The sequence below is a fragment of the Lampetra planeri genome, chromosome 4, assembly GCF_965212315.1.
Source record: "Lampetra planeri chromosome 4, kcLamPlan1.2.h2, whole genome shotgun sequence".
Classification (NCBI taxonomy): domain Eukaryota; kingdom Metazoa; phylum Chordata; class Hyperoartia; order Petromyzontiformes; family Petromyzontidae; genus Lampetra; species Lampetra planeri.
In genome coordinates this window covers 9,745,889-9,759,095 of record NC_136110.1, presented here as the reverse complement: position 1 = coordinate 9,759,095, position 13,207 = coordinate 9,745,889, and the positions used below count along the sequence as shown (strand labels likewise).

The window sequence follows — 13,207 nt, the reverse complement described above, 5'->3', positions numbered from 1 at the left end:
ATCATTAATGTAACGTTTTGCTTAAACATTTTCCAACTACCGATTTGCGTGATTGCCATCTACAATGTATGAGCGTGTGAATTAAATTACATTTCGCTTGCACTGAATTTTAACGAACAAAATGGAACATAAAAACGTATAAATTCCCAACAAAGCATGGAGAGATGCATACATTGAGAGACAGAGAACATGAGGATCAGAAAGCATTTGCAGGATAATGAATTAATTAAAACTGTTAAGAAAAGTGGATTTGGGCAGGATACATCGACAGCCGATGGTAAAAAAAACAAGGGCCAGCAACCAAAGGCATTTTTTGAGGTATTTCGAAAAAAATGCCTCGTTGAGGCAGTGAGGCATTTTTTTCGAAATCGGTAAAAACCCTCAATATTTCCAGAGCCGCCAATGCACGTGAGCACGAGACGGTGGTCCTTTATAAATCACGTCGTGACACAGGCCTGAAAGAGCCGCATGCGGCTCCGGATTCACAGGTTGCCGACCCCTGGTCAACAAATAACGGCAGTGACACAGGGACGGATTAAGGCATGGGGGCTTTAGGGGCTACAGCCCAGGGGCCTCCGCCAGCTGGAGGGGCCTCCAGAGATGAGTGAAAAGTAATTTCATTTGTGAATGCTGAATTTTATTTGTTGTTAGCCTTGTAAAAATAAATTACAATTTTCTTTAACTTTATTTTCTTTTTGAAAATATTACTGGGGGCCTCACAAAATCTTCATCCGGCCCTGCAGTGACACGTATCCAGCGAGGGGCAGGAGCGATGAAGTCCGCTCGTGTGCAGGTTGAGGTGGACTGTTACAACGCAGGATGTGAGGGATGGTGACAGCTTGGGAGAGATCTTCATCCAGCGGATGGGCCAGGGCTAATGATGATGATGATGCACCGCTGAATTTACCAACTGAAGTGTAAAAAATACAATTGTACACTTAATTTCGTCCGGTTAGTTTGTTTACTCTAAAACACTTCCCAAGACGCACGGGTGTGCAAAGCGATAACAACACAACACCTGCGGTACCCGTGACTCCTTTTGCTTTGATCGTGTTAGGGGAACCTAACACGGCGCAATGCAGACGAGCGGCGAGTACTTTGGCGGCGTGAACCTCTCCGGGGCCTCACCGCTGAGCTGCTCCATGAAGCACACGTTGCCGTGCGTGTTGAAAGCGAGCGTGTCGGGAGTGATGCACAGGTTCCTGAAGAGCTCCGTGTGCCCGATGCTGCGCAGGGCAAGGCAGCATTCTAGACACACGGCCCACAGCTCGGTCTCGGCCAAGCAGCTGTCCCGCAGCGACAAGATGTCCGCAAGAGACACGTTCTCCTGTGCACGCGAGATGGCAGAGGTTGGACGTAAACATGAATTACCATCAGCGGCATCGTTTTCTTCGTCGTCGTTTTCGTCGTCATCATCATCATGAATCAATCGGAGTCACCATCTAAAACTGAGTTACACGTACAGGACTACAAACGTCAGAAACATGGATAGTGAACGAATAACAACATGTTCAAATTAACAAATCAGTCTGGAATTGTTTTAAATGACACATTTTCTTCACTTCTCTTTACTCTAATTAATACACATTTTGTTTCTCAGATTGAGTTCATCAATGAAAGACATGGTTGCAATTACTTTAGATTTTATTCTATTCAATAACACGTTTTTTGGGGGCGTTTTCTGAGCTATTGATTTACGTTGTTGTATGTTACCTATTACAGTTAGTCGATTGGCAGTTTGCATGTGATGGCATAAATTGTGGTCACTCCTAACCTCTTCAAATATATTTGGGCAGTGTCGAAGAGTAGGCCAAAAATACCCAAACAGTTGCAAATCACAGTTGCAGGTAATAGTTTCAGGTCACAGTTGCAAATGTGCTTGTATTTGACGAGCATGAGTTTGAGAGCATTTCTTGACAGTAAATTCACCACATTGAAAGAGGACGCAAGGGATCCATTTATAGACGCCCCACTGAATTCTAACGCTCGACTTTATTCCCTGTCGACAAGTGATTGAATGCAGGTATTGTGAAAGCGATGGCTTCATATTTTACAGAGGAACAGAGATCGCCCGTAAGGTGGTAGCAGGCATCAGGAGAGTGTTAAAATATTAAACAAGTGTATTAACTCAAAAAAGAATCATGAGTGCCATTGTGGTGAATAAAAATTATAACATAAATAGGACAATATAAGTCTGCTTATTTTGTTAAGTGAATTATGATTTGTAGATGTGTACAGGCTTTCGAATAAAATTTACTTTTCTCTTTATACAGTAATCTCTGCTTATTATATTAGAATGGGCATCTATAAATAAATCACCCTGTACACATTTAAGTGCTCATGTATAGTAATGCTAATTAGATATCACATATCCACTTTTGTATCCACATTTTACATTCAGACATTTGACGTCTTGCGTTTTTGCTTGTGAAAGCCATAAATTATAAACAGACCAGTAGGACAGTGAATGCCAAGAGTTTTAAATTAAGGCCACCTGCAGGTATTGCCTCTGCTGACCATTTAAGCAAGGTTCAGACAGCTGTCTCTGCCTCGTGTATACTGGACATAATTAGCCATCCAAGCATATTAATCCAGTGCCTCACACTTTTCAAAGGCTTCATTCGCGACCAATGTTAGTGTAATGACGACTTGACACACTTCTCTTGAGATGGCACTTCATTGAAGACGCGTTCACTTGACACCAGGCGGAGATCCCCACTGCAACAGCCCCGAGTCTCCCACGCATCCCCCCCTTATATACCAACCGAGGTCACGGCCCCCCTTCTTGATCATTCTCGTTGACTCTGGACGCTCGCTCCACCAGCAGATTCTACCATCCTCTTCAGTCACCTGACCACGCTCCCTTCTCCATCATTCCCGTAGCCACCAGTCCCTTCGCACTCACAACTGATACCCCTGTCATTACCTCCCGTGGCCACGAGCGCGTTTGCACTGTTGGCTGATTTCCCTATCATTACATCCCGTGGCCAACAGTCCCCTCACACCGCATGCAGGCTCTATTGTCATTACATTAGGATTCATAATTGATGTTTGGGTCAGAGCGCATTAGTACAATGCAAATGTTGCATCCTACACCCTCCATCTGACACAGACAAATATGTAAAGTGGTCACTGGAACAAAAGCACCACTTTTTTTTGTATCGATTCAGCACACTGGTATGTCGAAGAGCAATCAAGAATATTTAACAACTTCGACATTCATCATTATACCATTGATAAAAAGCACAATACATACGGTGCAAAAGAAGTTCAACATACATACAATAGGCCAAGCAACAGGTACCGCAACACCCATCTATTGTAATTAAGTTATTTTTAAAATATTCTACATGCATATGCAATCAATGCATGCAATTTAAAAGTTGTGAAATTTCAATTGGTTTCCAGATTCTACAAACAGGATTTACATGCATAGCTCAGCTCCACATAAATAGTTTACTGCTTTATATAACTTAATCTGGCAAGTTGAGATAAATTTGTTAATTTTATTAATGCAGAATATGAATCCATGTTTTGCATTCCTAACCATATGCTGCTCTGTACAGTTATAAAACCCAGCAACCAACATATGACTCCAGATAGACATCAAAACAGATGTATCTGGGAACCTTAACACAAGTCATCACCATGATCATCAGCCATAATCAATCGACGGATGGATGAAGGCCCCTCCCCACACTATTGCCGTCTCTCAGGGTCCATATAGCACCTGCAAACGAGGTGATTTCATCCCTCCATCTCCACAGGGGATGAAACCTCGGTTGCCTTCCATCCTTTGGCTGATATTGTCATTGTTCTTATCCACTGGCCATCATTCCTTTTGGCAACACGTCCTGCCCAAATCCACTTACTTTTTGCAACAATCAAAATTTTGTCTTAGACCTGTGTATGTTCTGTAATCCAGGTGTACCTATTTATATTTCAGTGTAATCCCAAGCATACATCTCTCTATGCTTCTTTTCATAACTGTCCATCCTCCTTTTCATCACTGCCCATGTTTCTGATATATAAGTTGTAGCAGGTAATACACATTTATTAAAAACATTCTTCTTTAGATCGTTTTTTTTTTATTTTGATTCACATAAACCAGTTCAGCTTTCCTGAAACGCTTCAACCCACTCACTCATCGGTTTCTAACTGAGGCATCATTTCACGATTGTGGTATTTTATTATTTTGTCAACAATTTAATAACGAAACTGCTCATTTTGTTCCATCAATTGGTCCTACTTCTGGACCGTCTGGTCCAGGAGTGTTCCCTGTGTTTCATGCTACTAAGGGCATCGTTTACTTATTTAAGTGTGAAATCTGGAGCTTCCTGCTCTTCAAATGAGAGACGGTCTTATTCTTACTCGACTATATGATGTTTTTGCTATTAAGGTCTACGTAAAATTCGTCTACTAATTTTAACATTTTATTTATCTATGAGGTACGTTCTACCTTTCTCCCTCTGTGCCACCACTAGTGAATTGCCAATCACCAACCTAATTTTTTCTGCCTTCATGCTCCCATTGCTCACTATGGCATATTCAATCATGTTTCTGTTGTGTTCCCTGATTTCTATTCCCATTTTTTCCCTGAATAGTTTGACAGCGAGTTTTGCGTATTCCATTATTTATTTTGTTATAGCTCACCTTTTCCTCAACGTGTATTTTGTGATTTCAGACGATTTGCTCGTTACCTTCTCTAACCTTTCGCACCACTTTAAATGCACTCTCCATTAATGACAGTTAATTCATTATCTAAAGTAATTTCTTTCCTCTAGGAATATCAATCTTTTGGGAAAATCGAGTACAAAATTCCCCTATATTTTTGTCAACCGTTTTGGTTTTACCCGTAATTAGAATTCCCTCTCTTTGACTATTTTGAAGGATAAACCTGCTTTGTGCCAGTCTGTGATCACTTATTGTGTTGAATGTATTGAGGACATAGACATCTCTTAATATAGGAATGAAAATATAAATCCCCCGTCTACCATGCAAAGACCATTCCTAGCGCTATTTGCATGTCAGACATACAATATAATACCTTAATTAAAAATGAGAGCCAGGGAGCTGAAGTATTTAAGACTCTACAAAATTTCAATCAACCATGACCATTACATTATTAAAATAGAAATCTGAGATGGCCAAATTCCTTTGTAAGGGCACCGCATACCTGAACGCAATGAATCACCAAATACTGTATATAGTGCAATCGCATCATTTATTTACATGCTTTACTATATATGCTGTCGTTATGTACTTTATTTTAAATAGCCCCTGCGATCATCACCATCATAATTGCCATCATCAGTATCAACTCCAGTGTATTTGATTTCAGAGGGTGCAAAGTTCACACACGAAGTATCGAGTTTAATTTTGTTGACAAAAGAAGCGATACCCTTTCTGGCGTAAATGGAGGTGTTAAGATGTACAAACGCAAAATAGATACAAATTACAAGGCATCTTATCGACACAACCACAAGCGCTTGAGGCAAAAAAAATCTGTAAACAAAATGTAACTGCTGAAAAAGTTACAACTTCTCAAACCTGAGCGAGTATGTTTTTATTGTCCTTGTTCTGCTCTCAGCATTTGGTCTGGCACTGGTAAAACATAAAGGAGGCCGTCTCTGTTGCAGTTTCAAGGACATTGCAGACATTCTCTAAGCATATTGGTTTGTGTTTTCGCACAAGTATGCGTGGTTGATGCAGACTTGATGCCTTGGAATTGGTGTCTATTTGGTGTCCGAACATCTTAACACCTCCTGAATAAAGCCCTTTTTCTATTATTTACTCGTTTTGATACCGGCAAAAAGGTCCATAGTTACTTAATTTAGTTTTTTGTATGTATGTACTGTGTATTGAACTGACTTCGCACCATAAATAGCCAACCGTTCTAATCAGAGGTGTGGCGGAAGGACAGCAAACTAAACATAAAAATCAGTAAAAAAATTAGTTTTCAATATAGATTTGAAAGTGCATAGTTTCAGTGGCTTCCTAATATCGGAAGGAAGAGCGTTCCAGACGGCTACAGAGGCGCATCTGACAGCACGCAAAGCAGTGACTGTCTTTAATACACCATGTTCGCATTTTTGTAGCTTTTTATGGCTGAATCAGCTACGACAGCAATACTGTTTTATATCCATACTAGCGGAAGTACCCGGCTTTGCCCGGGTGAAAAATATATTTCTTAAAAACCTTACATATATATACACAGATACTAAGGTATTGTCAAAGCCCGGTGGGTTGTTTGTACATTTCTCCACCAACAAATATATAAGAGGCTTTCACAAGTCCAAAAAGTTGTAGAAAGTGTGGGGTAAATAGTTGATGTCGAAAGGTTTCCGAAAATTGTGGTCTCCCCCCCCCCCCCCTCAAAAAATATCTTTACCCCTCGTAGGTATATATACTAACAACACCTTACATACAACAGAGGAAGTGGTATCTATTGACTATGTAGTAGTATCTACTGACTGTACCGTAGTATCTACTGAGCCAGTAGTAGCTACTGACTGTGTAGTAGTATTTAGTGACTGTAATAATTACTGACCATAGTAGTATTTACCAGAGGTGTGGACTCGAGTCATGTGACTTGGACTCGAGTCAGACTCGAGTCATGAATTTGATGACTTGCGACTCGACTTGGACTTGCATAACAATGACTTTGTCCCACCTATGAGATGTGGACTCGAGTCATGTGACTTGGACTCGAGTCAGACTCGAGTCATGAATTTGATGACTTGCGACTCGACTTGGACTTGCATAACAATGACTTTGTCCCACCTCTGGTATTTACTGGGCCTACAGTAGTATCTACCGACTATATACTCGTAACGACTAACTGTATAGTATCTGCTGACTCTATAGTTGTATCCACTGACTATAGTAGTAACTACAAAATCTATAGCAGTATCTACTCACTCTATAATAGTATCTACTGACTCTAGTAGCTACTCACCGTGGTAGTATGTACTGACTGTATAGTAGTATATACCAGAGGTGGGACAAAGTCATTGTTATGCAAGTCCAAGTCGAGTCGCAAGTCATCAAATTCATGACTCGAGTCTGACTCGAGTCCAAGTCACATGACTCGAGTCCACATCTCATAGGTGGGACAAAGTCATTGTTATGCAAGTCCAAGTCGAGTCGCAAGTCATCAAATTCATGACTCGAGTCTGACTCGAGTCCAAGTCACATGACTCGAGTCCACACCTCTGGTATATACTGACTGTAGCAGTATTGACTGACTGTAGCGGTATATACTGACTGTTTTAGTATTTACTATAGCGGTATCTACCAACTCGATAGCAGTATCTACTATCGCTACAGCAGTGTATACCGACTGAGGTCGTACCTGCTATCACTACAGCAGTGCATACTGCTGTGTTGGTACCTGTGAAGTATTGGAAAATGACGGCAGGAAACTCCTTGACGGGAACACACTTCTTTTATTAAATCTTGACTTGTAACAATACAACGCGTGGCCTCTCTTCTTCACAATGCGCTTCTCTTGACTCTGGATTCTGTGCTGCTGGCTCTCTGTGCCTCGTGTAGACTCCGCGCCTCGGCTACACTCCTCTCTCGCCTCGTGTAGACTCTGCGCCTCTGCTACACTCTCCACTCGCCTCGTGTAGACTTTGCATCTCTCTCTCTGGCTACACCGTACGCATACTCGGCTCGTGTAGACCTTCCTCTCTCTCTGGCTACACCGTATGCATACTCGGCTCGTGTAGACCGTTCTCTCTCGCTGGCTACACACTATACATTACTCAGCTCGTGTAGACCGTTCTCTCTCGCTGGCTACACACTATACATTACTCAGCTCGTGTAGACCGTTCTCTCTCGCTGGCTACACACTATACATTACTCAGCTCGTGTAGACCGTTCTCTCTCGCTGGCTACACACTTATACCTTACTCTCCTCTACTCTCCATTACTCTCCATTACTCTCCTCTCCGGGCTCTATCTCTGCACCTTCGTCTTCATTCTTAGATGGTTCCACTTCTGCCCCTGCTCCTCTGTGCATCACCTTATATACCCCTTCTTCCCGGGAGGCGGAGCGGATGCGGACCTCAACGTCGGCACCGCTCCTCAGTTACCCAATCCCCACGCGCTATCCCTACGATCCGGTTCCGCTCAGCGCGTGTTTCCACTCCCCGACCAATCACACCGCGCTGCTACCCGATCACTCCCTCTGGGCGCGTCACCGGCACACAGCCAATCAGCAGCACTACCCCCACCCGCGCACTGACGCCTGCTCCTCCCCGTCAGCGCGCGTCACCACACACACACCCGTACATACGCGCTGGCACACGACATATACACCCAGCGCGTATCACCACTACATCACCCCCTCCCACATAGCTCGCAGCCGGCCCGGCTGCTAACAACAACCAACCGCGACGATAAAACGACAACCAACAAAAAAAACCCCGTAACCCCCCGAGTGTGCCCCGTAACATAACACAACAACAACAACAACAAGAATAACTATGTACAGATTGACAATGAACCCGAAAAGTCAACAATAACACGATACGAGCAAATTCGAAACGAACGCGCCCCACGTCCCTGCGACTACACGCAGTGACGAGGCGCTCCAACTGCACCGACTCCTCACGAGGCAGGTCATGCAAAGTAGCACGACCTGGCGCGAGTCCGTCTGGCTGGTCCATCGTATGGGGCGGGACACTGACGACCGTCCGGCGGTTCCGGCTGCTCCAGACGGCGCGGAACGGGCCTGAAAGGGCCGGCCCCGCCGCGGAGATCCGGCCGCCGGTGATCGGCAGCTGTCAGTTCCGAGACACCGGGGATTGTAGAGATGACTTGGGCTCTCGGTCGTCGTCCAGCCGAGCTCCCATGGCGCGCTGCCGCGGAGCGCGGCACCCGGACGCCACGTGGCCCCGGAGGCCGCAGTTATAGCACGTGACGAGGGTCGGAGTAGATCTTGATTGCTCCGACTTTCGGCCCGATCGCAGAGGCGACCGGGCCCCCGGCCTCCAGTCCCCTGGTCGTCCCGTGGCGAACGCCTCCTCTCGTGGGCTGACGACTTGGGGTTCGGCGACCACCAAACCCGGGGCTGCGACGACAGCAGCGTTGCAACCAACGCCTTGCTTCCGTTGTAGGGCCTCGTGCGCTTGAATACTCGTGGCGACTCTCAAAGAAGAAATATCAATCTCGTCAGCTGCGTTGATAGGGACCCCCAGGTCCTGCGCCAACTTGAGCAGCTGCTCCAAAACCATCGCGTCTTGGCCCTCCTTGTCCATCCGAGGGAACGCAGCATCAGCAAGAGCCAGCAACGCCGTGCGATAGGCCAGCGCGGTCTCCGTGGCCGCTTTCCGTCTTGCGTAGAACTGATGGCGGCACGTAGAGAGAGGCCCGTAGACCCTGGCCAACAAACCCAGTGCATCCTTCAGCGTGGAGCGGTCCGACTTCCGTGCAGCCCTGAAGGCCGCGAGCGCATCGTCGTCCAGCATGGCGGGCAATGCCCGCAGCGCCGTAGCATCGGACCACGCTGACATCTCTTGATGCGCCAAAAACCTTCGCTGAAATTGGCCCCAGTCTCCGCCTTCCGCCTTGAAGGCTGACAACGTGGGCAGGCGCTGCTGAAAAATGAAGTCATCCGCCTCGTGGTTCCTCTCCGCCTGTCCGTCGGTGTCTAAGATGGCGGCTCCAGCAGCAGACGTAAGATGGCGGACCCCCTCGCGCGCTGATGACGTCGATGCGCGCGCTTGGGAACCCACCACCACGTGGCGCTCGCCGTTCCCGCCAAAAGTAGGCCCAGGCGCAATGGCGGGAATCCCCCATTCGTTTTGGCGGGAATCTGCGGGGCGACCTTGTAAAATGTCCCCCAGCGTCCCCGCTCCTCCCGACGAGCTGATCTCCGCCAAGATGGACGCGGCGGCGAGCAGCAGCTCCGCCAGTCGGGAGTGCGCCTCACGAAGCCCGGCGTCTGTCCCCGGTCGCTCGGCCGGCGCCGTCGACGGACCCTGCAGCGTGGGCAAGTCCTCTTCCTCACCCCCCGCCACCAGCGGCCCCGAGTCGTCCAGGTCTTCCTCGCGGTCAATCCCGTGGGTCCTACGGGTCTTCCTCGTCTCCATACTTGGAAGCCCGTTTCACTTCTGACGCCAGATGAAGTATTGGAAAATGACGGCAGGAAACTCCTTGACGGGAACACACTTCTTTTATTAAATCTTGACTTGTAACAATACAACGCGTGGCCTCTCTTCTTCACAATGCGCTTCTCTTGACTCTGGATTCTGTGCTGCTGGCTCTCTGTGCCTCGTGTAGACTCCGCGCCTCGGCTACACTCCTCTCTCGCCTCGTGTAGACTCTGCGCCTCTGCTACACTCTCCACTCGCCTCGTGTAGACTTTGCATCTCTCTCTCTGGCTACACCGTACGCATACTCGGCTCGTGTAGACCTTCCTCTCTCTCTGGCTACACCGTATGCATACTCGGCTCGTGTAGACCGTTCTCTCTCGCTGGCTACACACTATACATTACTCAGCTCGTGTAGACCGTTCTCTCTCGCTGGCTACACACTATACATTACTCAGCTCGTGTAGACCGTTCTCTCTCGCTGGCTACACACTATACATTACTCAGCTCGTGTAGACCGTTCTCTCTCGCTGGCTACACACTTATACCTTACTCTCCTCTACTCTCCATTACTCTCCATTACTCTCCTCTCCGGGCTCTATCTCTGCACCTTCGTCTTCATTCTTAGATGGTTCCACTTCTGCCCCTGCTCCTCTGTGCATCACCTTATATACCCCTTCTTCCCGGGAGGCGGAGCGGATGCGGACCTCAACGTCGGCACCGCTCCTCAGTTACCCAATCCCCACGCGCTATCCCTACGATCCGGTTCCGCTCAGCGCGTGTTTCCACTCCCCGACCAATCACACCGCGCTGCTACCCGATCACTCCCTCTGGGCGCGTCACCGGCACACAGCCAATCAGCAGCACTACCCCCACCCGCGCACTGACGCCTGCTCCTCCCCGTCAGCGCGCGTCACCACACACACACCCGTACATACGCGCTGGCACACGACATATACACCCAGCGCGTATCACCACTACACCTGTTATGATGACAGCAGTGCACATTGTGGTGGAACCTGCTATGATTACAGCAGTGCATACTGCTGTGGTGGTATCTGCTATGATAAGAGGAGTACATATTGTGGTGGTGGTACCTGGTATGATAACAGCAGTAGATACCGAGTGTGGTGGCACCTGCTATGACGACAGCAGTACATACTGTGGTGGTACCTGCTATGATGACAGCAGTACATTCTGTGGTGGTGGTACCTGCTATGATTACAGCAGTGCATATTGACTGTACTCATCATTCACCCTCACCATTCACCACTCACAACTCACCCTTACCACTCATCCTCACCACTCACCACTCCCACTCACTATTCACCATTCACCCTCACAACTCACCACTCACCAATCTCCCTCACCAATCTCCCTCACCAATCTCCCTCACCACTCACCCTCACCACTAACCCTCACCACTAACCCTCACCACTCTCCCTCACCACTCTCCCTCACCACTCTCCCTCACCCCTCACTCTCACCATTCACCCTCACCATTCAGCCTCACCACTCACCCTCACCACTCACCATCACAACCACCACTCACCCTCACCACACAACCTCACCCTCACTACTCACCATTCATCCTCACCAATCACCACTGACCAATCACCACTCACCACTCTACACTAACCCTCACCACTCAACCTCACCACTCACCCTCAAAACTAACCACTCTCTCATCACTCACCCTCACCACTCAGCACTCACCCTCACCACTCACCCTCACCACTCACGCTCACCACTCACCCCTCACCCCTCACCACTCACAACCGCCACTCACCCTCACCACTCACGCTCACCACTCACCCTCACAACAACCACTCACCCTCACCGCTCACCACTCACCCTGACCACTCACCACTCATCCTCACCAATCACACCCTCACCAATCACCACTCACCCGCACTGCTCACCCTCACCACTCACCGCTCACCCTCACCACTCACTAATCACCACTCATAACCGCCACTCACCCTCACCACTCACCCTCACCACTCACCCTCACTACTCACCACTCATCCTCACCAATCACACCCTCAACAATCACCACTCACCCTCACCACTCACGCTCACCACTCACCCTCACCACTCACTCTCACCACTCACCCCTCACTAATCACCACTCACAACCGCCACTCACCCTCCCCACTCACCCTCACTACTCACCACTCATCCTCACCAATCACACCCTCACCAATCACCACTCACCCTCACCACTTGCCACCCACCCTCACCACTCACCATTCACCCTCACCATTCACCCTCACCACTCTCCCTCACCACTCTCCCTCACCACTCACCAGTCATGCTCACCACTCACCATCACTACTCACCACTCACCCTCAACACTCACCCTCACCGCTCACCACTCACCCTCACCACTCACCCTGACCACTCACCACTCATCCTCACCAATCACACCCTCACCAATCACCACTCACCCTCACTGCTCACCCTCACTGCTCACCCTCACCACTCACCCTCACCACTCACGCTCACCCTCACCACTCACCCCTCACTAATCACCACTCACAACCGCCACTCACCCTCACCACTCACTCTTACCACTCACCCTCACAACAACCACTCACCCTCACTACTCACCCTCACCACTTATCCTCACCAATCACCACTCACCCTCACCACTCATCCTCACCAATCACCACTCACCCTCACCACTCACCCTCACCACTCACTACTCACCCTCACCACTCACCCTCACCATTCACCCTCACCACTCACCCTCACCCTCACCACTCACCCTCACCATTCACCCTCACCACTCTCCCTCACCACTCTCCCTCACCACTTTCCCTCACCACTCACCCTCACCACTAACCAGTCACACTCACCACTCACCCTCACTACTCACCACTCACCCTCAACACTCACCCTCGCCGCTCACCACTCACCCTCACCACTCACCCTGACCACTCACCACTCATCCTCACCAATCACACCCTCACCAATCACCACTCACCCTCACTGCTCACCCTCACTGCTCACCCTCACCACTCACCCTCATCACTCACGCTCACCACTCACCCTCACCACTCACCCCTCACTAATCACCACTCACAACCGCCACTCACCCTCAC

At 48.3% G+C, this 13,207-nt stretch overlaps 1 protein-coding gene across 1 annotated transcript in view; it reads right to left on the bottom strand.

Moving 5' to 3' along the window:
* KNDC1 (kinase non-catalytic C-lobe domain containing 1) overlaps positions 1-13,207 on the bottom strand; it is a 119,035-nt gene that overhangs the window by 72,250 nt on the left and 33,578 nt on the right. Inside the window, exon 3 of the mRNA XM_078593227.1 lies at positions 1,129-1,327. Within this exon, the coding sequence (XP_078449353.1) occupies positions 1,129-1,327 (199 nt within the window). The remainder of the gene's footprint in view (positions 1-1,128; positions 1,328-13,207) is intronic.